This window comes from Talpa occidentalis, unplaced genomic scaffold (assembly GCF_014898055.3).
Source record: "Talpa occidentalis isolate TD23 unplaced genomic scaffold, MPIMG_talOcc4v2.1 talOcc4.13, whole genome shotgun sequence".
Classification (NCBI taxonomy): Eukaryota; Metazoa; Chordata; class Mammalia; order Eulipotyphla; family Talpidae; genus Talpa; species Talpa occidentalis.
Genome location: NW_023601322.1, coordinates 100,956,428 through 100,984,364, shown reverse-complemented (window position 1 = coordinate 100,984,364; position 27,937 = coordinate 100,956,428). Strand labels below are relative to the sequence as shown.

Here is a 27,937-nt window from a genome sequence, read left to right as displayed (position 1 = left end):
GGAAGCCCAGGGACAGCAGCAGGGCGGGCGCAACTCTGACAGGACGGGCCCCGTGTCTGAGCGTGCGATGCCTGGTTTTGGGGTTTCCCGAGGTCACCGAAGCTCTTTTTTGAATATTTGTTTCCACTACGAGCCCTCGCAGTCCGTGACCCGACAGGACCAAGGGAAATGTGTTCTTCGGGTTTCACGCACCGCGTCCTGCAAACACCAAGTCAACCGCCGTCCTGGCGTGCGCGCCACGGGCGCTGTGGACACACAGCCCATCGCGTGAAGTCAACGTGGTAACTATTTTTCTTTGAAAAAATAATCACTTAACTGCAAAGTCTCAAATTCAAAAGCAACATTCCATGTGTTCAGAAGTAGTCCTTTTAAGCAAAGCTTCAGTTTCGTGTTTTCGTTCAAACGACAATCACTTCTTTTCACCCCCATTCAAACTGCACGTTCTGACGCCATATGGTTCCGTGAGGCCGCACCCGTGTGGTGTCGGGGTGGGGGAGGCTGACCCCAGGGTGAAAGGCGGAGGCTGGGGCACGGGGTTACTCCCAGGTCCCGGCAGCTCCACACACTCTTGGTGGGCCGGTGACGGGACTCTCAGGAGCGGCCCGGAACACGTGTCCTCCGGCCCCTCCCTCCGCGCCCCCAGTCCCGGCACGCACCCCCCGCCCTCCCGGGGAGCCCCGGCAGCCTGGGCTCAGGCCCAGCACCAGGCGGGTGAGGCCCTGTGTTGACCGTACTGGCGGGTGTGCACAGAGCACAATCCCCACCCAGGCCACTGCTTCCCTGAGAGTCCCTGGGCCTCCCTGCACAGCCGGACAGCGTCGCTAGTCCGCGGCCGCGTGGTCACACACGCCTCCGGAGCGCGTTTCTCATCCCACAGGGCGATCGCTGACTTTGAACAAAGGCTGTTGGGGGCAGCGGCATGTGGATTGCGGTGAGGGCCATCTCTGGTGGAGTTACGTTGAAGACAAAAATGGCCTCCACCCCAAATCAAAGCTTGGAAATACAAGGAACACGACTCCGCATGCTTCCAGAACCCTGGCGGAACCAGCTTGCAGAGCTCTGTGCGGACGGAGAAGCAGCTGTGAGCACACCGCCGTCGTGCTGCAGGACACCGAGTCCCTGACATCTCTGGGGTCAGCCCCTGCACAGCACTGGCCAGAACGGAGGGGGCACGAGGAGGAAGAGGCAGAGGCCGCGCCTGCAGCCTGCAGCTCAGTGAGCTCGCGGCGGGTCCCCTTCAGGAAGGAGTGGACGCTGAGCAGCAGGGTTCCCGCCAGTTTCCCTGACCGTGCAGGGCAGCCTGGCACAGGCGTTGGGGTGGCTGCCACCTGAAAGCTCAGCCCCACCCACCCCAGCCTGGGGTCTGACTGCCGCGTGGGCCGGTGCTCCAGCTGGCCCGGGCGTGCCGCTGGCTGTGACCAGCCTGTGAGCACCGGCCTCTCTGAAGATCACGTCGAGCGCATGAAATGCCTGCGGGCTCGCCCCCAGCCACCAGGCCGGACAGACGGCTGCCCCCACCACCGCGGGCCCGGGCCCGGAGTTCCCTCTGTGTCTCTCGCTCAGCCGTGCGCTCGGCACAGAGCGTCCAGCGACGGGATTCCCTTTAAAATGCCTATTTCAAGTAAAAGGTGCCGCCCGTGGAGCGGGTCTCAAGGAACACTGTTCTGCGCAGACTCTTTTTCCACTTCTTTTGTCAAAAAAATGACGGACTCCTCTGGGCGAGACTTAGCGTGCACAGGTGACCCCAGGCGCACGGCGGCCACCGCGGCTGTCCCCGTAGAGCGCCGCATCCACGCACGAGCTCTGGCTTGTCCTGCGGGTTCTGAACGTCCGCTCCATGGCTCCGCGGCAGAGGTGCTGCCGCCGCCCACAAGCACAATCCCGGCGTGTGTGGAAATTGGAGCCTTTACATTGACTCTTGAAGCTTCCATTGATTTTTCGAGAAACTTTCACACATGCAGCCTGTGCCTGACACAAGTCATTTCGGTCTGTTGTACTGACCAAAGGAAACAGCAGTCACAAGTGAAATCCTCTGTCCTCACCGTGACAGAGAAACTCAGCAATTTTATAAATTGGAGAGAGCAAAGAAAAGCAAAATAGAAAGACACGATGCATGTCAAGTGAGGAATGTGCATTTCTACTGTACAGGGAAACCAGTGTTTCTCATTCAAGGACTGTTCTGGATCTAGAGGGGGTGCAGCAGGTGTCATAAAGGTGTTATTAAGGGCCTAATCATGCCAACACACTAAGTGATAAGGGCAGGCTCTCAGCCGAGGACTTAATTTTAGGTCCATACCGACTCATTTAAATACTAGAATGCTAAGTGCACGCGTCTCGGGGAGTAAACAGACTGAAGGGGGATGTAGAGACAGCCAAACACGCTGGCCGTCGTCTCTGCAGTCGCCCCGCTGGGACACGGTCGCGCGCTGGACACCGAGTGAGCGGGCACCTCCAGGCGCGGCCTGGCATTGTCCTTGGCTTATTCCTTTCCTTTCCCGGAAATCTCTGGATTTCAGTTCACACCCACAGTTCTTTTCTGCCGGTCAAACTCACCGCATGTCATAGTCCCTGACAGGACGTGTGTGTATATGTCTGTGTGTGCGCGTGCGTGTGCACGTGCGCGTGTGTACACGACGTGTGTTTTCAGGGTAAGGGAATAGTTCTCCGGTTGTTCCGGTTGCTTACATTCCTCCAGAGGGAATAAAAAGCATCATAACGAACATTCCCAGTAACACGCTGGGGTTAAAACGCAGCCCCGGTCTCAGGCACGCCCCTAAGGGCGGTGAGGCCCGGGGCGCCTAGCAGACGCCACCCCGCCAGCTCTTACCGTCAAACCCATCCTCCTCCGAGCCCAGCTCGTCGTCCGAGCAGATGTTGAGGACGTTGACCAGCATCTCGGTCACTGCAGGGGAACAAGAAGAGGCCGACATCACCCTGACTTCGGTCACACTTGGCGCCACCGGCACGTGCCGGTCCCCTCCTCCTGCCCTGCTCAGGGGCCGCCGTGGCTGGGCCCCGGCAGGTCCTCCCGGTGCCTGAAGCAGACAGGACAGGCTAAACCCGCGGGGGGCTGTGGGCCTCACACATCATCCACAGAGCCTCCAGACCCGAGGGCCTGGCTGTGGGCGGGCACAGGGGCAGGCGCGGGGCCGCGTGTGTAGTAACACTTGCTCACTGATGAGAGGATTTATTTGACGTCATTCTGAGAACACGGACATAGACAACCACCACTCAATTTTAATTTCAAGGGGGCTTTAAAAACAAAGCTTTGATAAGTTTAGTGACATTTAGCTGAGTGAAATGACCACGGCGGGCATCTCCACATGCCCACAGGAAGTCACCTGCACGCCGTGTCCACACTGAGGTGGCGCCACTCACGCTGGACACTTGAACGGTCAGCCGGGCTCCAGCAGGGAGGGCAGCTCGGTCACTGTCCGTCTAGAGCGGCTTTCTGGGGTCAGGGTCTGCAGGCTGTGCTGGGGCCAGTGCGGCGTGAGCACCGCCAGATTGTTAGTGAACAGTGCTTTGTCGTCGTGTGTGTTTTCTTTCGAAAGAGTCCCTGCGCCCATCGCCACTGAGAAGAGCAGCAAAGCAGGCTGCGCTGCAGCTCAGCTGACGGGCAGTTCGCACCACGTGATGGCACATTAAGCCTCAGCACAGGGGCGCTGACCAGCGTGCCCCGGCGGGATGTGGGTGACCCCTGCACTGAGATTCGTGACAGCTGGGCTGTTCTGATGAGACTGCACCCCCCACAGCCTCGCTCCTGTCCTCCCCAATTCCCCGCCTGTGCTCTCTGGATCCGCCCTCAGGCCCTACCCGCTGGGCAGGCTCCGTCCGCCGCCCGCCATGGCCCTGCCTCACCTCAGGCCTCGCAGGGACACACAGTGTGTGAGCCGCGTCACCCAAGGAAGGAGAGCGGACTGACTGAGCGCAGGCCGAGGGGGCGTGAGTGGTGGGGGCGGGCTCCGTCGTGACGAAGGCCTCGTGACATGCAGTTGGTCGCCCAAGGCCCCCCTGCAACCCACAACGCACCTTTCTCCCCGACAAACGGCAGCGACCAGGTGAAGACGTCCATGAAGTTGGGGAGCCAGTACGGGTGAGGGGAGCAGTTGAACTGCCTGATGTTCATGACGTTGTTCTCGTACTTCAGCACCGCGGCTGGGGGCAGAGAGAGGGAGTGAGATGGGGGGCCGCTTATGGGGCAGGTACCCCACCCCCCCGTCGACCCGGTCTGCGTGTGTGTGGGGCGAGCCTCCCTCGGGGGGCAGCTCGGAGTGTGCACAGCGGACCCCGGCGGCCTCCGGCCCGGCAAACACTGAGACGCCAAGTTCCCCAAACGCCTGCCAGGCAGCGGCCCAGGCTCCCCGGTGGCCGAGAGGCGGAGAACATCTTGGCCTCTTGAGTATCTGATGACACTAACAGGAGGAGTTTGACATGATTCAACAATGTCCTCGCATATGTGACTATAATTTGTTTCTGGATTTTTCGGAAAGGCACACTGTGTCCCCCAACATGTAAATCTACCAACGCTTAAGGCTGAACCATGAACGGCCTGTGACGTCCAGCAGGAGCTGGGCGTCTTTATGGTGGTGGTAGCGGGGGGTGTGGCTGGGGGTATCTTATTGTCTGGTTTTAGTGACAGGAGACACGCCTGGCCCACAGTCCAGCGTCGCAGTGGATGGCCCAGTGGCCGCGCGTCCCCGTGGTCTGGCACATGCTGCGAGCGGCCCCTGTGGCTGCGGTGACGGTAAGTAAAGCCAGGGGCTGCCCGGGAAGCGGCTGGGCTCATCACAGCCGCCTTGTGACCAACCGGCGCCCGGCTTGGGAGGCCCCAAGACGCTTCACAAATGTCCATGTCCAGGCTAAAGGCCCCGCTCACCTGAGACCGGCCGGGAGTGGCTCTGGCCAAGCGCAGGCAGCTCTGCAGGGCTCAGGGGCTGCCCTGAGGGAGCTGCACCCGCTCCCTCCCTGTGGTCTCCCCTGCGGCCTGGCCCCCGCCCCGCAGGCGCCAGGCTCCTCCTCTCCTGGGGCCTGACGCACGCCCGGGAGGGACAACAGGGGTCTGGACAGAGTGAGAGCGCCAGCTGGGCTGCCTCCCCGTCCCCAGGGCGTCACTGGGGTGCCCCCCGGGGCCGGCCAGCCCTGCCTCAGCGCTGACCCACCCGCAGGTGACAGCTCACCTGCGTCCCCGCGGGGCCCCCACCTCCCCATGGCGGCAGCCCCCTCCTACTTGCAGTGGGCGTCGCCTGACCCCGAGATCACGTCGTGATCTGGAAATATCCGAGGGTGTTGAAAACGTCAAGTTTTGTGAAAACTAAAATGCTTTGCAAAAGAAATTCGATCGAGTTGCCCGGTTTAAAAGTCCAGAGTATCGCAGACATGTCTCCCCAGTGACGGGCAGGGCCTCGCTTCTCAGGATGACAACCGATGACGTCTTCTTGTCTCCTCGAGACCCAAACTTCCACTTCCCCCTCCCAGAACCTTCTGTGGGAGTGAGTGGATTTGCTTCCTGGCTGCCATCTAATCTCTAGTCCTAATTGCTGAAGAACTTTGCTTGTCATTCAAATTCTCCTTTCAACCCAGAATTCCACGTGGCACACCTCGGGAGTGACTGGGCGCTCCAGTCCGCGCTGTCCCGAAGCCCAGCCGTGCCCCGGCACGTGGGCTCCCCCGTCTGCATCACAGCCTCGCCCACCACCCTCTCGCGCCCACGGGGACTCCCGGGACCATGGGCACCTCGAATCTGCCTGGATTTATGTGAAGCACAGGTGCAGCAGCGTGGGGACAAGGGATGGAGCCGCTGACCCCATTTTGCCCACAGGCCCAGTTGCTGGCCGCCAGGCTGCTGAGGCAGAGCCCAGGCCCGCCCCTTGCGGTCCGACGCTGGGTCAGTCTGTGCCGACGTCGCCCCAGCTAAGCCCTGTCCCCTCAGCTCCCTCTACCCCCTTTATCCCGCTGCTTGGTGGCATTTTCCTAACACAGGAAAACAGTCACCTGTGCCGAGACCAGACTATGCCCCACATGGGGCAGGGCTGGGGCTCTCCTATCCCGGGCACTGGGCACGGGTAAGGGCTGCGCTGCTGATAACGAGGCTGAGACACGCTTACAGGTGGGAAATTATTAAAAAAATAAAAAAAAGCAGCTACGTGCCACGCGCCTCCCTCCTGCAGCAGCAGCCGGGCAGCTGTGAGCGCTCCTCCCAGGGCTGCGTGCGCGGCAGGACACCGGGCCACCGGGCCAAGGCAAGGGCCAGCGGCAGCGGACACCTGAGCCAGTGTCCTGCCTAGTGTCGAGGGGTGCTGGGTGCTGGCCTGCCGCTAACCCCTGGGAAGAAAGCGCGACACGCGCAGTGTTGCTCGCCTCTGGGGCACGGCGCCCTGCCCACGCGCCGGCGGCCGACGCTGACCCTGGTGGGCGGGGGGCAGAACGCTGCTGGAGGGTGGTGGGCATCGGGGCTGGCCAGGTTGGGCCTCGGCCACGCGGAGGCCTGGAGCGTCCACAGGAACACGTGAGGGCAGGCCCGGGCACACTCGCTGCTCAGGTGTGCACAGAGGCCGGAGGGGGGCCGTGGGCAGCAGGGCCAGCGGCAGGCAAGGGCGCGCCCAGGGCAGCAGAGGCAGGTCCGAAAGGGACGGGAGACCCCGGCTGGGCAGTGGGGGGGGCTGTTCTCCTGCCCGGAATGAGCCCGCGCCACGCCATCCCGATGAGAACAGCTTAATAACGCACCGAGCGGCTTCCGAGGCGTGTCATCCATTATTCACAGGAGACACGTCCCTCGCTCCACGGAGATGTCACCACGCGCCCGCACGTCAGCAGGCGCGGCTGTCGCAGGCAGAGCTGTGCTGCGGCGCGTCTCACCCACGAGCTCTGCAAGGTCCTTAAAGCCACAGGCAGGGCGGGGCGGGGGTGAGCGGGACCCCACGGCCTGGGGCGGTCCCCAGGCAGCCTGGAGAGCTGAGGGACAGGCCAGGAGCACGGGCGCAAAACCAGACACATCCCAGCAGGGAGCTGACGATGGCACAGCCGCTCCTGGCTGCGGAAAGCCAGCGCAAGCCCGTCTCCTCGTTCTTCCATTCTGCCGCGGTCACCGCGGCCGCGCGAGTCTCAACAACAGTCCCAGGGAGACGCAGGTTCCAACAGTCCCAGGGAGACGCAGGTTCCAGCCTCGGAGCCCCCGGGTCCTGTCTTCCAAAGCCAAAGGGCCTGCTCGGGGGGTCTCGCGCGTCCTCCTCGCGCTGACGGCCCATCTGGGCGCTTCGGCCTGCATCTGCCGCCTCACATCCCCGTCTGACGTTTGTTACCCCAAGACAGTAACTCCCACCCCAGGGTGGGTCACCGACTGGCCAAGGGCCAAGGCCGCCCAGGCCTCCCGACCCAGCTGACCGGGGGCGCCCATCACGCCGCTTCATTCTCTGCCTGACTCCTTTACTCTCAAACAGCCACAGCCGGGCAAGCGGCCCTCAGCACAGCACCCCCAGCCACGGGCTGCCTCATCCTGTCACCAGCCGCCACCTGCACCTGCTCACACAGCCTGAGTCAAGGCCCGGGCCCCCCGAGAGGCCCTCACGTGCCCTCCCCTCCCCGAGTCAGTCTGCGGCCCCTCGTCCCTGGCACCCCGGGGGGGGCTCCGGTGGGTGGGACCGGGCCCAGTCCCTCACCACCCCACGGTCGCTCCCCAGGAGAGGCGCTGACCACAGAGACGCGGCCCCGTGTGAAGAAGGCAGCCAGTGCTTGCTCGGGGCGAGAGGCTGCCTGGCGGCCTGGGGGTAGGCTCAGCACTGCCACTGCTGCGGCCTGAGTCCATCCCCGGTCAGGGAGCAACCCACATGGCGCAGCAGACCCTCCTGTCTCGCCCGCTGCTCCTCTCGGCAGTGGATTTCAGTAGATCCGCCTGTTCTGCTCCCCACTCTGTCTCTGGTGAGTCCTCTCACCCCCCTCCAACTATGGCCTGCACCCCAGCTCTTGTATGCAAAAATAAAAGAAAAGCAGTGATGGCGCCCGCGCGGGGCTCGGCAGACGCGGTCTGCATTAGAATTCAAGCTACGGCTTCTCTGGTGTTTTTCTCTATCCTTTATCTGCACAGTGACAGCATTTTTATTTAAATCCACGTCCTTTGTAAGGAGCATGATTCAGGGAGTGTGATTTTGGGTTACTTTCCACTATAATTTCTTTAGAAAGCCTGGGCCCGTCACGGCACTAGCTGTCGCCCTGTACGCTTCGACTCTCCCGAGAACAGGTACCAGGGACGGGGCTGGGCCCCTCCTGTGGGCTGATCTGCCACTTGCAAGACAATCTCAGAATCCGCATCGCGGAGCAGGAGGGAAAGCAAAGGGGGCGACGGTGGCCAACGCTCCCCTCAAAGCAAACCGAATCGCAACGGCTCCCGACTCCCCGCAGCTGTCCCGGGCGGCGCACTCACCTTTGTTATTGTACACGTCTAAGTAGTTCGGCGCTGAGAAAATGGTGATGAGCGACGGGAAGCCCGTGGTCTGGCTCTTCCTGTACATGCGGTACCTGCAGCAACAAGCAGAAGGTGAGCCGGGCCCGTGGGGAGGACGGGGCCCAACCACGTCGCGTTCAGCGAGCTCCTCTCCGGTCTGTGCACGCTCCCGTCCGTGCAGCCAGGGTGACAGAGGACACACACTCTCACAGTGTCCGGACCACTCCAAGCCCCGTGGGCCGGGAGGATGGTGAACCCTTCCCCGTGTCTGCGCGCCTGGCACAGAGGGCGCAGGCACCTGCACACACAGGTGTTCTGGTCCTGCCGAGTCTCGGGAGTTGCTGGCATTTGCCAGACTGAGTAACCCGAGCCATGTGCCCAGCCCGCCCACGACTAGCCCGGCTGGCGACCCTACTGACCTGCAGCTTCTCTCATGGCTGCCCATACGCACTTCCTAGACTTACTCCTTTGGTGTTCAAGACTACCCGGTTAATAAGTGATTGATTTTACAAGTTGACAGTGTTTCTATTTTAGGGCTTTATTTATTGCCAATCGAGGCTGGTGTCTGCAGGTCACAGATTACTGTCTCGGCAGGAGAGTATCTAGTCAGTCAGGAATGAGCTTATCCGCAAGAACTTTGGAAACCAACCAAAAACCTAGGAACTTTTCTCCCACCGAGACAAAAACAGGACTTGGTCCTCAAGAAATAAAAAAAATACACAAAACCTGGGCTCTTTCCAGCAAGGTGAAAATAAATTTCATGACTTCGGTTTGATAGATTTCAGGAAGATGACTTAGAAGCATTACCACAAGGTGCAGAACAACAGTCTATCATTCCCCGGGCAATTTGTGTCAGTTATTTCTGGCAAACTAAGCATGCCTTATGCAGCTGGGTTCTAATGGGCATGAGCAACATCTTTAGATAAATATATAGCCACCTGAAAATTCGTAATTTTACAAATACTTGATACTGCTCTTCCCAGCAGAAAACACCACCTTTTAAAAAAAATCTCTTACAATGTCCTAAAGTATTTATGCCACTTCTGGGACTGCGCGTTGCTGGGGGGAAATTCAGCGTGTGAAGGAGGAACTCTCAACCCTGCCACGTGACTGTGAGACCCGGCTCGCGTTCCCCTGACAGCGAATGAAAACAAAGAGACGGGATGACACGGTCTCGGGGTCTTTCTGCATCCACTCAATCCACTGCTCCTTTTAAATAAAACTGACTGCTGATTTTAACCGACGCACGTAACCTATTTTCAAATAAGTAAGCAGATGACTTCAGGCCTGCTGTGGAACTAAGATGCAGCCACCTGAAATGTGCGGTCAGGCAGGCAGCTGAAGGCCCGTGCTGCCCGCAGCAAGGAGGGGCACCTGAGCACCAGCAGCGCGGCACAGGCTGCGGGGTCAGCTCGGACCTGAGGGCCATGCTTGGGAAAGCTCCGTTTGGACGAAGCCCAGCTCTGCTGGGCTCAGGAGCACACACAGGGGCTCACGGGCTGACGCGGCCCCCATGGCCAGCCTGAGGCCCGTCACAGCACGCGGCCCTCCCTCTCGGGAAATGCAGAACACGGTGGGACGAGTTGACGCATCTGAAGGCAAACAAGGGCTTCCGGTGACACCTACTGAAAGGACAGTGTCTCGGGCTTGAAATGCTATAGTTTTAGGCCTGTTCCTTCCTAATGCAGGCTTGATGTGGAGTTAGTGCCACAGAAAACCAGCCCTCATTGCAAAGTCACGTTACACATTCGTCACTTGGAACAGGATTTCGTCATCACTGACACGCCTGTTTGTGTCCTTCAGCCTCACAGCCCGACCGAGGGGGTGGGGGGTGAGAGCCTGGCTGGCGCTCCCAGCCCCAGTGCTTACCCCGCGTCCTGCGCTTCGTGGGCTCGGAGTATAGACAACAGGTTATTGTGCTGTAGGAACTCACACACGGCCGGGTAACTGCGGGGACAGAGAGAGAAGCGTGTGTTACGGAACCACGGAGCCAGCGCATCCTCCTCACAGCCAGACCAGCACGGCCCCCCGCCCTCCCAAAGCCTCTGGGCCCAAGGCAGAGTCCGCAGCAGCAGACGCACCCACTGGCACAGCCGCCTTCACAGACGGGGGCCAGGGAGCAAATGCAGACCCTATGTCTCCACATGTGCACGTGTGTGTTCCGGAACATTCTAGGGGCGAGGGAAAGCCCCCGTCCCAACGTCTGGTGAACAGACACGTGCCTGATGACAGGAGTGTCCACCTGGGGAGTGGACACCACCCAGGTGGACCGGCTCTGGGACCCTGCTCTACTTGAGGAGCAGCTGCGTGGAAGCCTCTCCAGATCGTGTGTGGACCAAAGTCCCCTGGCCGTGCAGACGCCGGCCTCCGAGGAGCAGGGCCTGCTTGGGGGGTGAGCCGCTGCTGGGCACCCTCACGGTGGCACCGAGCTCTGTCCCCGCTCGGGCGCATCCCTGTCCTGGCCACGGCCTCATGCGGACACTCGGCGAGCAGAGGCCGTCTGCCCACGCGAGTCACTTTTTTTTTGGAAATGACCTGGCTGCGCTTTTCAGTTTCCTTTTTCTTCAGGAACGGCTCACAGCGTCTTAGGACAGCACAGCACCAGGGTACTTTCTCCACGCTGGGTCTGATGCCCGCTGGTGCCTAAAGTAAATTTCCCCATGAAATACATGTCTGATCTTGAACGGGCAGGCGCATCTACGTTAATGCTAATGTTCCTAATTTCCGAAATTTTTCATCTCTATTATCTAAACATTAAGATTTCTAAATAAGTTTGGAAAACAGGCGAATACCACTTGGATTCCTATGACTGGCGAGCGGCTGCCTGGGGCAAATCTTTAATAACAGTGAGGAAATAACAGCTCCATTTCTGTGCCTTTTAATGGTTTCTGTGGTTTAACTTCAACAAACCGCAAAGTGCTCAAGCAGGAAGATTCAACAGCAAGGTTCGTAGGAAGGCAGGAAAGCAGATTCCACGGCCCCGAGAGGCCGGGCAGAGAGCGCTCTGCCCCTTGGGCGCGCTGGCCTCTGCGGTCACCACCTGGGGGTGCGTGTGACCTGCGGGCAGCAAATCGCAGGGACAGAAAGCTGGACAGGACGTGGGAGAGGAAATCTTCCTGGAAAACACCCACTCGTGTTAAGTCTTTCCTGTCTCCTCGCATCCATCAGGGGCGCCCGGACAAGTCCAGGCCGGCCCCGGAGCTGGCGAGAGCCGGGGCGAGGGTGCTCGGGTTCCGGGCGCTCGCTGAGGAGCTGGCATGTGGGCTGACACTACGTCCCCCCACTGGGACAGGACTGCTCCTCAGGCAGGAGAGACGGCATCTCGCTGAGTAGGGAGGACGTGGGGATTTCCGTGGGATCTTGGGGACCCTGAGGCCTGGCTCTGAGGCCCATTTCCTGTGTAAACGGGAAAATCGATCAGACACGGTGAGCGTCCGTCGCCCCGTTTGTACAAACGCAGACAACACTAGGTGCGTCCCAGGCCGGAGATGGGACGGTGCGCCAGCCCAGAGAGGGCCGCTCCCGACGCCCGTCACTGTGGGAGGGCGCGCGCGAGCCTGGGCCCGGTCTGGTCCTGCCACCGCCTTGGTTGCAATTTTAAAGGAATTAGTGGAAAGGAGAGGGGCCGGGAGGCACCCGGGAGGGGCTCAGGCTGAAGACGAATAAAGGTCAGGGAGCAGAACAGTCAGCACAGCGGTTGAAAGCCCAGCAACTGGCTACTGCTGGCTCCTGTCCATCCCAGTTTTGTTTCTTGCTGCACTGAACTGCCTATTAGAGGCTGAATCAAATCTCACAGATTTCAGGCTGTCGTGTGACAGGGCCCTGGGCGTTATTAAAACACTTTCTATGCTTCCCTGCCTCTCCACAGGCTTGCCAAGGAGAGGGCCGTGCCCGCCCTCGGCCTCAGGCAGCCGCCCCCGCCCCCGCCCCGCGCGGCATGCTCCATCTCAGCCTCCGCCCCCGGAACGTGTGCATGGAGAGGACCATGGTCAGCTCCCGCCTCTGCTGCCCAGGCCCAGTGGGTGCAGCAGGGCTCACGGCGGCGTCCAGCCCTCAGCAGGAGTCCTGCCCGCCTGGCGAGCTCGGCTCTGCTTCTGAGGCCCGCCACACGGCGCCATCTCTCCAGCACCCCAGGGTGTTGCTTCCTGCGCTCACACCTCCGCGAGGAGCAGCCTTGCCACCGTGAGCCTCCCCAGAGCTCTGCTTGGAGGGGGCCGGCTCTCCTGTCAGCACTCCCCACGAGAGCCCCGGCCCATCCAGGTGACGCAGCAGCCCCAGCGCGGGCGGGCGGGTGTGAGGGTGCCCAGGACAGCACAGAAGAATGGAGGCGGGAAGTTGGACGAGTCCAGCGGCCTCGGGGGGAAGGTGGGGAGCCCAGGGCAGGGGACAGCAGGGCCCCGGTGCTGGTAACTCGCCGACAAAGGGCCAGTCAGACACAACGGACGATCGACGGCGACGTCAGGGCAAGGAGAACACGCAGAGACAGCTGCTGTCTGCATGTCAGAGGACGCGCTGTGAGCAGAACGGGGGAGCTGCGGTGGGGCACGGGGCAGGGGGCAGCCTGTGCAGGCGAGAGGAGCCTCAGGGGGAGTAGGTCGTATGGATCCAGACGCCGCAGGGGACAAAGAGGACTCAGCCTGGAAGGGGAGGGGTGACAGGGGCAGGCACAGGCCGGGCCGGAGGCCGCAGCGAGCTCACGGGGACGCTAAGGCGGTACACGGCGGTCCGGGGAGGGGTAAGAAACAAATGTCCAAGAGGCAGGCCCTGCCGCGAGGAGAGGGGTGGCGGGTGTGGGGGGGAGGCGGGGGAGGGTGTGTGAACGCAGCTGCGGCAGGAGCTGCTGAGCAGGCGTGAGGAGAACAGAGACTGGAGGCCCGTGAGCAGGAGGCCGGGGTGATCTGAGCGAGCTGCAATCTGCAGCCTCAAACACACTTTGAAAACGACTGTGAGACGTTCTGCAAACCTCGCCGCTCAGAACCGTGCGAGGCGTCGCCTTTGAAGCCGGCGATCCCGGCACAGAAGCGCCTGACTCATCCGAGGACACGGGCTCTGGGCGCAGCCGCGGGCGCCATGGCAACGGGACGCGGCTTCGGTGTGCTCTGCTCCCCACCAATCCTCACACTCCGACACTGGCCCGGCTCGGGTCTCCGGGAGCGGAGCTCCGGCTGGGACACAGCACTGACTGCAGCCCTGGGGTCAGGCGGGGGCCACCCGGCCCCTCGTCGCACGGCCCGTCCTCCACAGCTGGCCGCCATGTTTGTCCCGGCCCATTTTCTGACTGTTTTATGTCAATCATGGCCCAGACAGTGCATTAGCTCACGGACTGGGCGGCGTGGCGCTGAGACACGCAAACTTGATGCAAACATGTCAAACCCAACGCGGTCTCACGGGCCAAAACTGCTGCCCGTAACTCAAAAGGCGACCGTACCAGCCTGTCCACCTGCGCTGCTGCCCCTGGTGTGCCTCCGGCAGCTCCAAGACGGCGCGCAGAGGGCGCCGCCACACACGTCAAGACAGACTGAGGGAAGACAAGAGAATCGGGACAGCCCTAGAAGGTGGGGTCACCTTCGCATCCTGGACAAACCGTGACCCAGGCCGCCCTCATTGGACAGAGGCTACGGCTGTGGGTCCAGGTGCTCGGTCTGTCGTGACTGAAGATCACTGTTGATTAAGAATCTCAATGAGAGCAATGAAGTCATTATCGATATTTTTGTTGGGAACAGAAGTGCAAAGATGCACGATCCCTGATTACCCAGCGGAGCCTGACGTGAACACCCCGTGTCCACACCCCAGGAAGACACCCGACAGCAGGTAAGCCCAGCTGTCTGCACCTGTCCTGACTCCGGCATGCAGAGCAGGCCGTCCTAAACTCGAAGCCAGGGTCAGGGGCTGTGCACAGGCGACGTCACACGGGCAGCCTGGGGTGGTTGGGATTGCAGACTGGACGGACGGGCTGGGAGCCCACGGTGGGCGCCTGGCCGCGGGGTCCCACGGGACGCCGCCCTCACCTGTAGAAGTAGGAACAGCCCCGGACCGTGTTGTGCGTGAAGTGCTCCTGAGTCTTCTCGTTGCCGAAGTCCTCCAGGGGGTCGGACCACAGGATGTCGCACATGGGCCCGTAGGCGGGCGGCTCCTTGAACCGGTCTAACTGGGGAGACAGAAGACAGAGCGAGCCCTAACCTCGCGCCACTGGGACTTTGGAAGGAAACAGCCAGAACCTGCAGCAGGCTCCCGCGCGCCCCACGGAGTGAGTGTGGGGCCTCGCCGCCCCCTCCTGCCTCCCCGCTTCGGATCTGCCCGCCCCTCCTGCCTCCCCGCCCCTCCCCCCTGCCCTCCCAGTGTCCTGCAGCTGAGTCACCAGGACCTCCGGTCACTCCCTCCAGGGCCCATCGTCCCGCTCTCCCCAGCGCCGCCCCGCCTCCGCTCTCTCGCACCTGCCCCCCCAAGTGTTTCAGTCGTCACCAGTGCCGTGACCCTCCCTGCCCAGCCCCACGTCTGGAACAGCAGCGCTCACTTTACCTCGGGGAGAGACCCACGGCCGCCTGTGGCGTGGGGGTCGGAGGGGAAACTTCTGACAAGGGTTACGTAAGAACCACGATGGGGAGAGCAGGCGGCTTGTATTTTAAGAGCAGCAGCTGCTCCATGACATTCTGGGTCGTCACTCACGGGACAGCCAGGGCTTCTGGTGAGAGGGGGCGCCCGCTGCAGAGCGTCTGGGGGGCAACCCGAGGAAGCGAGCAGGGAGCACACTCACGAGACCCGCGCCCCAGCCGCGCTCGGTCACCAGCCCACGGCTCCATGCCCACGGGTGCCCTGAGACGACAGGAGCCCATTGAGAGGGGCCTTTCACCAACGAGGTTATGATGCCGTCATTTTCTTTTAGTTTATTCTGAATGAACTACAATTAAACTACAATTACAGGCTCTTCGGGAAAGTTAACAGCCAGTACGGAGCCTCCTGAAAGCAAGCACAAAGCAGCGACGGAAACCCATTCAGAACGGGTGCTCCGAACAGCCAACACTTTGAGGAAAACCCCACAGAGGCAGGTGAATCCAGAAGGCTGGCCAACTTGTCGATTCCCCTTGGGACATGACAGGTGAAGCCCACAGGGCTACGCTACCACCGGTTTTTCCATCAGTGTCTAAAAAGAATGAAGCGGCATTGCACACCTTCAACACCCAACGGGAGACTCCGGCAAGAAAGAGCCTCTCTCTCAGCTGTCACGCTGTCCACGCAATGTTCGCCGCAGACACAGGCTTGTTTAAGGGGTAGAAATGATGGATGCCTTTGGAATAATTCCTCCCGGCAAAATAATGCCTCCCCATAAAAATACAGAGAAACAAGAACTAATTACTAAGGGTGAAGCAGCGGAGGAGAGAGGACTCTTTGATTAATGGAAATCCCCAGATGAACACTGTAAGGCGAGCAGGATGCAGAATTTCTTCTGGAAAAATTATAAACAGCCGTCTAAAGGCTAACACCGTCCACGGTAAGAATGAACAATGGCACAATTCAGGTAACCACGGTGCATTTCGAATCGCTGCATGGCGGAGGCACTCCCGAGCACGTGGGGCCGGCAGGCCTGCCGGACACGGACCACCACGTCGGGGCGCCAGGGAGGATGTCCCGGGGCAGTGAGCAGCGTCTGAAAGATCTACTTAGTTTACCGTAAGATGTTTCGTTGCTAGTCCAAGCCCATCAGATCACAGGCCTAATCGGCTACAGTCCGGCAGGCGTGACTGACCCAGGACCCGAGCCCCAGCGAAAGCCGGTGTCCTGCCCCACAGGGCGCTGCAGGCAGAGCGGCGACAAGGCTCCGAGGCCAGGGCAGAGGGAGGTGCGCAGCAGGGTCTCGGAGAAGGGGCCACACAGAGTCGGGCCCGTGTTCACTTGATGTTAACTACAGCTCCTGCGTTTCCCTTCTGACAGGAAGGCAGGATGCTGCTCCCGGAACGCTTGGCCTGATGCTACTACTGTGCTAACGTGGGGCTTGAATGTTTTACTTCCCGGAGTGTAGACTTAAAAAACAACAGCTGGGGACTTGTGCAAGAAAACCAGGAGTCGAGGTCCAGAGGCCTAGTGAGGCTCATGGCTAAATGAAGCGTCCCTTCCCTGCAGTGCCACGAGCACGGGCACGTGTCCGGGAAACACCAGCGTGAGAGGCAGACACGTGGCTCCTGGTCCCGTGGGAGAGGCCACAGGCACTCACATGGCGGCTGCACGACAGCCTGGGCCCTCTCCTTCCTCATCACCTCGCGCAGTACAGAACGCTGCACATCCGTTCTGTGCGGAGAGCGAAAATGCTGTGTGGAATGGATTCTGCACTGACCCTGTTCTTACGAGCATGACTGGTGCGCTTCCCACCTCCCAGCCAAGCCCGTGAAACCCGGCGAAGCCTTGAGTCACCCCTGAGAGTGAACCCGCTCTGCAGGCCCCTCCCAGAGAGCCCCCTCCGTCCTAGGACGCCCCGCCGCCCACGCCTGCTGCCAGGAGGGTCATGGGCCACTGATTTATTACAAGGGACACATGACGAGATCAGATATTTGATTTCCTGCTCTATGGAGCACGAGGGGAAACATGGTTTCCTAATTCAGTGTTTTAAGGGAATGGACAGGATTTGTAAATGTCCATCAAATGGATTTCAGGTTCAGCGATGAAGCTGTGAAATTCTGGGGAAACAGAAAAACTGCTTACCCAAGGGGCACCCAGGGGTCCTCTGAGTAAAGGCCCCGGGATTGTTGGTGATCCTGGAGCATGTGCACACGGGGGTGGTGAAGGGCATGTGGCCACGGGGCAGGGCGCGGCCTCTCTGATGCCAACTTCTACGACGCAGCAGGCGTCAGGACAGAGAGGCTAGATGCCCTGTGCTGCGGGACAAAACCCAGCACACCCAGATGCTTATAACTCGAGCACAGTGTAGAACAGCGTGAGCCGTGCGTTCTCCCTGGACTGGGAACCGAAGGTCAGATTCTATCCACCTCTCTTTCCTCCTTGGGGATAAGCGCCAACATCTTTTCTGATGTCTCTAGAAGCAAAGAGGGCGCGTCTGCCCTAACAGTGTGCAGCTCCTCGTCATTCTCTCAGAATCACAAGAATTTAGACTTCCTGGGTAGAAGGCTCGGTGGAACAGCATCTCCCAGTCGTGTAACGTGCTCCACCGTGATGTGAACAGACTCACAAACCTCGAGATGATTCCAACGGATATTATTTTAAAATAACGCAAGTAAACAACACTGCTTGCTCCCTCTGAGGATTTTCGCACTAAGGAAAATATTACATTTCTGATCATTCTTTGTCTTATCCTTTTGTGTTGCTGCAATTATCCAGTTAGAGCACAGCCACAGAAATAAAAGACCGTGTCTCCCACGACCTGAAACTGTCCTCTATTATTACACTCGCTGATGAAAAGACACTTCCACATTCAGCGGGGCTCATCTTTTTGCTGCCTAGAACAGCAGCAATAGTCAATGTTAAATTGAGGAGAAAAATCCTTCTTAAAAAAGCAAATGCTAAATTGTTACTTGAAAGCTTTAAGCTGTAACAAATGATTTTTTCAAAAAGACGGTAATATGAATACATTTTAAAGGTCGACTTGTGATATTTTCCAAAAGCAAAGCAACGTTTCTATCCACGGGAGGCCCTGAATCCCCAGCGGGCGCTGGGAACCGCCAGCAAGAAACGCGAAGACGGGTGTCTCTCAGCAGTCGCGCGCTTGGGGGCTTGTCTTGGGAAAGACCAAGCTGAGGTTCTGGAGCCGACAAGGGTCCAAGCCCAAAGCTTTGCCTTCCCACACGGAGCCCGGGCGCAAAGCGGCGATGGCGCCCACTGCTCATTTTCATTCAGGAGGGGCGTGGGGGGCAGAGCCGGCGGTGGCAGTGCCCACCGGGGGCAGCGGGACTTACTTTCCGGATGTCGTCCAGGGTGTTGATCTCGGGGGACAGGCCGCCGTGCACGCACAGGAACTGCTGGTTCATCAGGGCGGCCAGGGGCAGACAGTCGAAGGCGTCCATGCAGGCGTCGTACACGCGCTCCGAGTACTTGATCTTACCTGTGGACACACACACAGGTGTCCCCTCTCAGCCTGCGCCGCGGGCGCTGCTCGGGACGGCTTCGGGGCTGTTTCTAGGCAGAGCCTATCGGGAGCAGGTAACTAGGCCGCAGAGGCCAGGCGTGATGAATAGGATCGTCAAATGCCCTCCAAGCAGCCACTACATCTGCTCATGCACCGTTTATGACACTGGCTCGGTGCGTGGCCGAGACTGTTGCTGACGCCCCTGCTACTGACCTGCAGGACAGCTCGCAGGCGGCCGGGCACCCACCCCATGGAGCGGCTGGCCCCTATCTGGCCCTCGAGAAGAGCTGGCAGCAGTGTGCTGGACCTGCCCATCTCGCTGCTTCCTGCTCTCCCCTCAGCGAAAGCTTGGAGAAGCTGCCTTGCCCAGTGAACACCGGCTCAGGAGAGGGAAACCGAGTGTCAGCTGGCAGCGGGCAGGCTGAGGAGGAAGGGACGCGTCTGCCAAGCACTCCTCACGCCTAGCGTGCACGTTTCAGGGAAATGGCATTTTGCAAAATCCACAAAAGGCAGCAAATCTATGGGGTCTGAAGAGAAAGGCCCGAGGCTGGCTCTGCCCCCAGAACAGAGAGCTCTGCTCTTCTCCAGGGGCCTGAGGTTGAGGGGCAGCACTGTTCACCCCAATACTGGCGTTCTCGCTTTATTTTTTAAACATACTTATTTCTCATGCTGTTATAGCAAATATTAATTCAAACAGAGAATTCAGAATTCAAAACGGAAAGCTAGCTTTCGGGGCTTGGCAGATGCGCTCGCCGTAGCACGTGATGTGCGATGTTACAGGCTCTGCTTTCGCATCCGCGCACCCGGCCGCAGGGTCCGGACACACGCACTGTGGGGCCCCGCAGAGGAGAAGCGCGGCGGATACTCACATTCTTGTTTAAATGTGAAATACTCCGTTAGATGTCTGCACTCGTGATTCCCGCGAAGTAAGAACAGTGTTTTGGGGTAAAGGATTTTCAAGGCCCACAGATACAGCACACACTGTGGAGAAAAAAAACAACAGGACGATAAGCACGTTTCCAGAGACGCCCTATCGCCGGCGCTCGCACGGGAGGCAGCCGAGAAGGGACGCGGAACCAGCCGTCACCGGAGGCTGGGCCTCAGCGCCACGCGGGCAGTGCCCCCGGCCCACGGCCACGGAACTGACCCCGAGACGGGCACAGGAGCCCGCGGGAGCACAGCGAAAGCCAGGGCAGACGCTGTGCGTGTGTGAAGAGGTGGGACTGATAAATAAAATGAGGCGTTGTCTTCACGACGGCGCGCCCGTTCCCAGGTGACAGACAAGGGCGAACGAGAAGCGACTCGCCAAGGCGGGCCCCAAGAGGAGGCCGCCCCGGAGGGCTCAGGCACCTGGGGGGCCCTGCCTTCCCGGCTCCCTGCCTTCTCTCCCCAGCACCTGGCTGCAACCCGGTGCCTCTGCTGTGCGAAGCTCTGGGGTTGGTGTTAAGATACAAGCTCAATGTCACCAAGTTGAGGGTCAAGGAGACTCAGGCGGACGCTGCTAAGAGTGGGAGAAACACCTCCCACCTGTGGACGCTCCGGCTGGTACAGCTGAGGGCCAAGTGGGCCTGGCGGTCTGGGGACACCGCACCACAGCCTTTTGGACAGCCCCGCTCACCCGTCCCCGCTTCGTGGGCCCCCCCTTTGACACCCAGCAGCTTCCCACCCTGCAGCCCTTCCGCTGCAAAGGGAGGCTGAGGAGGAACAGAAGCTCCAGCATGCTGAGGTTAGTCTGGTCCTGCCCACCAAGACCTGAGAGCAGACAACAGGACGTTTCCGTCTGAAGAAGACTCGTCCCCGGCAGGGCCCGTGGCAGTGGATCAGATCAGAGGAGACAGTGACGTCCGAAGATCCAGTCCAAGTTTGGGAGCAAATACTGACCATCAGCACTGGCCTGCACTGGTGTGTCTGGTCAAGCAAGACCGGGCTCCAAGTACGTGATGACGATGGGCGGGAGCAGAAAGCGGCTGACACAAAACGATACCAGCCCGTTACTTTTGCTTTCTGGTCACGGTTTCCGACTATGGCTGTGAGCTGGGGCTCACGTCACGCGCGGTGTAACCACTTCTGAAGAGCTGGCCGGACCCCTGCCGGTGACCCCTGGCCTGCGGTCACTGGCCTGTGGAGGTGAAAGCCCCCCAGCGCCAGGGGCGGGGGCACTCAGGGGGTCTCTGCGTGTCTCTCTGGGTCTCTGCGCGTCTCTGGCTTTGCAGACGCACTTTCACTGCTTTATCCAAAGGGTCTGTAAGATTCAAGCTTGTCTCCCATTCCAGAGAAGATGAACTGCTGTTAATGCCGCCGAGCGGGCTGTTTTTTGGTAAAATGTAGAAGGCCGTACCTCAACAGAAAAGAAACACATGTCTCTCAAATGCTCATTCACTTTGGTTGTCTAAGGTGGAGCGGGAGCGGGTATAACAGCGCTGTGGAAAATCATGTTTCCTCGTTGAAAGCGCGCAGGGAAGGCACCTACCGACACGGTGGGCAGCGAGGCAAGTGCTGACCGCGTGAAGCCCACACGGTACGTGCGGGTCCGTCATCTCCCACGTGTGAACGTGACTGCACGGGCCCTCGCTCCCGGGACACCCGGCCAGACCCAGCTGCCCTTGGCACGGACGCCCCTCTGCCGTCCAGTCGGGGCCCTTTCGCAAAGGCAGCCGCAGCCCCTCCCTCCAGCCCTGCCGGTAACGCTTCTCCTGACAGCGGAGCTCGTGTCTCGGCGCCTCCGAGCCCGCCAGCTGCTCCAGGGGTCTCCGACCGGCCTGCGTCCTGCCCCGTGGAGGCCCCGCGCTGACCTCAGCACCGGCTCACCAGCCGGCCTCCAGCCTTCCGGCGCCAGCCCCCCGCACCAGACCCCACAGCCACCAGAGAGGGCCCGTGGGGTCCCTGCCAGGCCCCCCAGCTTGCAGTCACGGGGCACACATATGCTGCCCCTTGCAACCTCACAGACACGAGGGGCCTGGTGAGGGAGAGTCCAGGGACCCTCCTTTCCATGAGTGAGCGGGCAGGCGGGGGGGGGGGAGGGGGAGGGCATGACTCCATGTGCCAATTCTTGGCTCAAACCACCCAGAAAATAAGCCTCTCCTCACATTCTACTTCCTTCTCTCCTGTGGCTGGCGCGGAGCGTCCTTCCACACACGGCCTGGACGCACACAGGCGCCAGCGTGGAAGGACGCGTGTGGGGGTGACAGGCAGGGGTGGTGGGAGGGAGGGGCCGCCAGGCAGGACCCCCTGGCTGGCAAGTGCTGGGCCCCTCGGGCTCTGACACTGGGCGCCGAGGCCTTCAGACCAGACCCGATATTCCTTTAAAAAGGGAACGTTTCTTGTGAAATCACCATCAACAAGGAGCAGTAGAAACTAGTGAGATGATCACGTCTTCCTTCACCACTCAAAGCTTGCTGGACTCATTTGGGCCAACTTCATGGCCAACTTCTCTGGCAAGAAGAGGGGATGCGGGAGAGGCAGGGGGGCTGCACAAGGTGAGCTCCGTGTCGGGGCCTCCTGGGCAGGACCTGCGCACCCAACTGGCCAGGTCAGAACCGCACTCGGGCCCCTCCTGGGACGCGGCGGGGCGGCAGGTCCGAGGGGGACAGAGCCCCGCAGTCAGCCGGGACAGCACACGCTGGAGGCCGGCTCTGCCTTCAGGATTTTTCTGGAGCGAACAGTTCAAGAGTGTGTCTGCTTTGACGCCGCGGGCCTCAGATGGGGGGAGAGGGCCTGCACACACACCTGTAGCATAAGAGTCTCTGCAGGACCCACATGAGGCCTTGTGGTTGGCTTGCCAAACCGCTGGCTGGACACAGGGTGGGGGTGCGGACTCCAGGCCCCGTGAGCCACATCGCCGGCGGCCCCCTGGCCTGGGCCGTGCATCGGGAAAGGGAGGCACCGAGGTGCTGGGGGCGGGCGGGGCGGGAGGCCATCACACACGTCAGCCTCCGGGCCCGACACAGCCACACGGGCTCCCTGAGTAGGGAGACCTGTCTTAGATATGACGGCATCCGTGAGTCATCCCCAAGCCCCTCAGAGGTCACATTCTTATCAAATCAGACCATCTTCACACACGAGGCCACTGCATTTCTGTCATCTCTGCAGGCACATGGCGTGCCTAGAGGCTGCTCCCCAGACTCTTGGGGTGTAAGTGAAGAGCTGTCTGGAAGGCGGGGCCTCTGGCCCAAGCACCTCAGAGCCTCCACACGCCCTCCGGCAGCTGAGGCCGAGATGCATCATTTGATGGCTGCTGCTCAACCTCTTCAAGACAGACAGCTCGACAAACACTCGAGTTACGGAGAGCCTCGAGAATGCCAAGTGGCTTGAGGCGGAGGATCAGAAGCTAATGTCGGCAAGAGGCCGAAGGGATTAAGAAACTGTGTCACCCACGGAGCGGGAGCTGGAGACGCCCGCCTGTGCCAACGGCTCCTCAAGCAAAGTGAGTCTATTTAGAAGGAATCCAGCATGGCCTCCCCACCCTCCTCTGGCGGGAAGAAGCACCGAAAGCCCTGGGCTCCCCTCGCCGGGTGGGGCTCCCACAGAGCTTGCCTGGCCCTCCCCACCACGCCTCCGCCTCCGCCGAGGCCCGCCTGGGCGTCACAGCAGGATGACCTCGGGCATCACCAGGAACTTCCTTCTTGGGGCATTTACGAGGCTGCACGTATCCTTAACATCGGGGAAGCAACAGGAAGCTGCACCGCCTGGAGTCTTCGCTCCGGCAGCCCCTGCGATCCCTGCGGCCTGTCACGGCTACTGCCCATGCAGCTGACCAGCCGCGCCCCTCCCAGGGGTCGCCCCAGGTGGGAGACAGCTCCCCCTCCTCACAGCGGGATGGGGTGTGGGGACACGGGCCAGCGGCTCTGCTGCGCATCCTGTTTTTTCAAAACTTGCTCTCCTTGCAGGTCGCTCCTGGAGAAACGGTTAATGTGTGATGCCGGGCAAGGCAGGCAGACCTCGGCACCCAACACGCAAGGAAATTCGGTCCAAGCTGGAATTTCCACTTACCCGAGGCAGACGCTGACGGCAGGCTGGGCGGAGCCTAGCCTCGGAGGTCATCTGATTTGGCTTTAATTAACACGCTGGACAGCTCACCCCACATCAAGGACAGGTGTCCCCAAGGACACAGCCAGCAGCTGTGAGTGTACACACGCACGCGTGCACACAGAGGCTCGCACAGGCAGGACGCACAGGCTACAAGGCTACCACATGTCCCTGATTCTTACGCCACGTCTGATTAGTTCTCTCCACAAGGAAGAGAATTCTCTGATATAAAAAAAAAAATATGTAATTTTCGCAAAGCGGCAAATGTGTGAAATGCACAAAAGGCAAAACCCCACGCCTCGCCATTTCCTCGGCATCTCTTGAGGCGTCAGAAGCCCCGGAGCAGCCCCGGAAAGCAGGCGATGGAGCGTCCCAGGAGCCGCGCCCCAGCGCTCAGCGTGGCCGGCAGCCACAGTAACGGCTCCTGCTCCACCCACACCCGCCGGCCCTCCCTCGAGGAACCCGCACGCGCGCTGGACTTACTTCGATGCTGAAGTACCCTCTGTCGACGTAGTCCCCCAGGAAGAGGTAGCGCGTGTTGGCAGGGGACCCCCCCACTTCAAAGAGCTTCATCAGGTCGAAGAATTGCCCATGGATGTCTCCGCAGACTGAAAGAGACAGGGAAGCTTGGATTACGGCCACATCGTGGCGAGGCCGCGAGTGAGCAGCACAGTCAGACTGCAGAGCCGGGCGAGGCAGCGGGCGCCTGCGCAAGCCTCCTCTGGCAGAGCAGGAGTGTGAGACGGGCTCCAAAGCTCAGACCTGGCTCTCGTGCCCAGGCTGCTGCGCACCTGCTGGGAGGTGACACCCCACGGCACCGCGGCTCAGGCCTGCGCAGTATGGTGGCCAGGCAGACCCACAGCCGGGCACTCCGGCCCAACGCCGCACAGCGATGGTGGAGGCGTCCATTCGCAGGCCAGTGTCCCCGGCGCAGCTCTGGGAGTGGACAATCGGGAGTGGGGAGGGGAAGGCCCGGCACTGCCAGCTGGTGTCTGCAGGGGTTGGTCCTACAGCCGCCCGTGAGGAAAGAACACGAAGCTTGCGTCCCTGCCCAGCAGGGAGCTGTCCTGCCCTGGCACAGCGCAGCCCCTGGGGCGGACTCAGGCCATGCGAGACTATGGCAGCAGCAAGGTCCTGGTCAAGGGGGGGGGGGCGCAGATGGGACAGGCCGGGGCAAGCCCACCAGCACCATGGTGAGCCTCACACGCGGTGAGTGAGCACCGAGGAACCGACATCAATGCCCTGTCTCCAGGCCTGAGCCGCGCCTGTGCCCCGGAGCGCTTCCCCTTGGTGTGAGGGACCCACGTCCCGGTCAGCCCCGGGCTGTGGTTGCTGTGGGTCACAGGCGCCGGCCCTCCCCCTTGGCTGCCGGGGCTGCTGTCCTGCGTCTTGCCCTGGGAACAGGCGTGGGGGGCCCGGAGGCCAACGTCGGAGCCGCTGCCTGGGGTTGCCGGGCCTTGCAGTGACCGCCTGGCCGGGGCACACGCTGGCCGCGCTGCTGCTCCCTGCCGGTGAGGAGGTCACTAGCAACGCTGGGCCTGAGTTTCCCCTCCGAGATGGGGGACCGGCCTCGACCCTGCTGGGCCCTGGGTTCCTGTTTGAAGGCTTCCTGGGACCGGATAAGAACTTGATAAATTTGTATCAAAACGGCCTTTCAAAGTGGTTTTAAATAAAATGTCAAGGTCCAGAAAGAAGGGGACTGAGGAGCTGAGTGGGTGGGGGTGGGCCCCCACGTCCCCCCGCCCCCGCCCCGCCCGGGGCTCATTTCAACTCCCAGCAACACTGAGCACCGGGGCTGGGCGCCCTTCACTGTCTGGGCAACGACACAAAGGCCAAAGCAGCGACTGGGGGGTGGCTGTGGCCGTGGGTCCGCGATTTCCGCAGTTGCCCTCCAGGGACCTGCAGACCAGAGCCACGTCGCCAGGAAGGGGCTGATGGAACCCGGAGACCAAGCTCCGTGACGGCCTCGAGCCAGGTCTGAGGGGCAGCAGCCTGCGGGACGGCATGCTCGGAGGCCACCGCCCAGGCTCAGACAGCCGCCCCCGCGGGCACCGTCCAGCCCAGAGCCCCATGCGACCGCAGACACACGGCTACTCAAACGCCAAGTCCACGTGGATGACCCCCCCCAGCCACGCTGTTACTGTTACAGGGCAACCCCCGAAGCCTGTATGGAGTGTGCTCCGGGCACCCTTTTCCCCGAACATGATCAGGACACTCAAGGACGCCGGGCAGTGAAAGACAAGGCCACGTCCCTCATTGCCGCCCCCCTCAGTCACCAGACGCCGCCCCCGTCCCTGACACGTGGACACCTCGCTCCTCCCCAGCGGTGCTCTCGGCTCACAGTGGCGCTCTGAGCTCTTGCGGGCACCCCTGCGCATTGCAGCTGCCTGCTCCCAGCACCACTGCCCCCCGCCCGGCGCCCCCTCAGCACCATGCTCAATGCCGCGGGCTCCCAGGCCGGCCGGCCGGCCCAGGCTTCCGGCTCCCCTGCTGGCATGAGCTTGGGCAGTGCCGAGGAGCCAGGGTGGGCCCGCAGGCGGCTGACCCCACCGCAGTGTGAGCGCTGCAGTGAACACAGGCCCACAGGAAGCCCCGAGGCAGCTCTGGCGTCTCGTCCTGGACCTGCCAGCGTGACAGACGCCCATCCAGGGACGGACAGGCCGGCGCCTCACGACGCGAGCACAGGCCTCCCCGCTCCTCCCACATGGGATGTGAGCCACATGTGCCAAGTTAAGGAGTTTCACAAACTAGGGGCGCAGGAGAAAGGGGGTGTTGTTTAAAGCAAATAAAGTGCTATCAGACAAGAAAGTAAGGTGAAAAATAGGTGTTCAACAGACCAGCATTTCCCCTGTGGTCTACACGCTTTGAAGTCCTGGCTCAAAACCCATCTTTCTGTAAAGACCCTGGCGGCCTCTCGTATCCGGCTTTCATCATCCTGGGAGACCTGCATGAGGCGGGGTAACTTTACACGCGTCCCCAGGTCACTCTAAACTAAGATGCCGTGACTTTTCCTTTATGACAGCTGTTACTGAGCCCAGCGATGGCACCCGTACAGCCCCGCCCTCCCGGCAGCCTCCCGACTTGGGCCCCGTCGCGCCCCCCAACAGCTGCGTTCACCACCACAACGTGAGCTCCACGGCGAAGCATCTACCCATTGTAGGAGCGACCCTCTGAATTCGCTGGTGAGCCTGCCAGGTTCTAGCTACCTCAGCATTTTCTTCTCCAAGACCTACAGCTTCGCAGGGAAAGATCTCAGAGTTGGCAGGTTTTGCCGGAAGTTACACGCAGTGGCCCACGAGGGCACAGCTGCTGCCCGTGGCGGCTCAAGGCCCGGCAGTTCATTAGCACAAAGGGAAATCTGAAATCAGGCAATTACTCAGGTGGAAGTGAGTTTGATTACATCATTCACGTAAATCTAGAAACCATCATCAACTGGAAAACACACTAGCCAAGAAAACAAAATCACAGGCGTCTCGTTCACTCAAGAGCATACCTCGGAAGAATTCATGAACTCACTGAGGAATTACAAACGTCAGCGTTCGGGGTGTATGGCCACGCTCACGGTGTTACTGGACTCAGTCCCGTCATGCCCCTGTCAGGTGCGCAGTGCGGTCCTGGGCGCTACCTGTGACCTGACAGTTCGCCTGCTCGCTCATCGCCAGCCACCGAGAGAACACGGCGAGCACTTTAAGTTGACAGGCTTTTAGCCAAGCATGAGTGAATTTGATAACAAAGGTACGGCCTGCACGTACAGATCAATACAGTGATCGATGCCTCTCTTCACCTTTTGAAATCCTGATCCTGAGTATGGGCTCCCCAGGGACTGCCCAAGACCCTGAAGATGGACATCATCACCGCACCCAGACCAGGCGCGAGAGACCTCGGCCTTTGTACTGCCCCTCGGACCTTCCAAACCTGCATTGACAGAGCTTATTTTGAACTGCTCAGTCAACACGGCCACAGAAAGCTTTCGGTTCTGCCCGGTGGCCTTTCCCGGGGTGTGGCATTTCACCCCGGGGAGGTAGTGCGGCGCAGAGGTTGAGATCACTGACTACAAAGCGGAATGGCGAGCGTCAGGGTCACATGTCCTGGGGCAGGCGGCCTGATTCCTCCTGGGGAGCTCCGTCAAGGCTGTGGCCTCGAGTTACCCGTGTGCCATCCACTCTCCCAGAGTCACTTTACTACCCCAGATGCATGACTCCTCCAACGTGCTTTGCCCAGTCTCCCCGCACAGCCTCAGTCTACTCCTGTGTCTCGCTGGGTTTTGCCCGCCCTGGCCCATACGTGGCCACTGATGAGGCTGGGGGAAGACAGCCACCCACTGCCGCAGATGCCTCCTAGTAGGGGCTGCAGAAGGGACCCTTGCCTGTCAGCTGGTTCTGGAATGAAACAATGCAAGG

The 27,937-nt window shown here is 60.7% G+C and overlaps 1 protein-coding gene across 1 annotated transcript in view; it reads right to left on the bottom strand.

Moving 5' to 3' along the window:
* PPP3CA (protein phosphatase 3 catalytic subunit alpha) overlaps nt 1–27,937 on the bottom strand; it is a 150,615-nt gene that overhangs the window by 10,742 nt on the left and 111,936 nt on the right. The window contains exons 3-10 of the mRNA XM_037509633.2: nt 24,021–24,145; nt 19,382–19,493; nt 18,343–18,488; nt 14,449–14,588; nt 10,310–10,387; nt 8,420–8,514; nt 4,033–4,158; nt 2,828–2,902 (exon numbers count right to left, since the gene is read on the bottom strand). Of these exons, the coding sequence (XP_037365530.1) occupies nt 2,828–2,902; nt 4,033–4,158; nt 8,420–8,514; nt 10,310–10,387; nt 14,449–14,588; nt 18,343–18,488; nt 19,382–19,493; nt 24,021–24,145 (897 nt within the window). The remainder of the gene's footprint in view (nt 1–2,827; nt 2,903–4,032; nt 4,159–8,419; nt 8,515–10,309; nt 10,388–14,448; nt 14,589–18,342; nt 18,489–19,381; nt 19,494–24,020; nt 24,146–27,937) is intronic.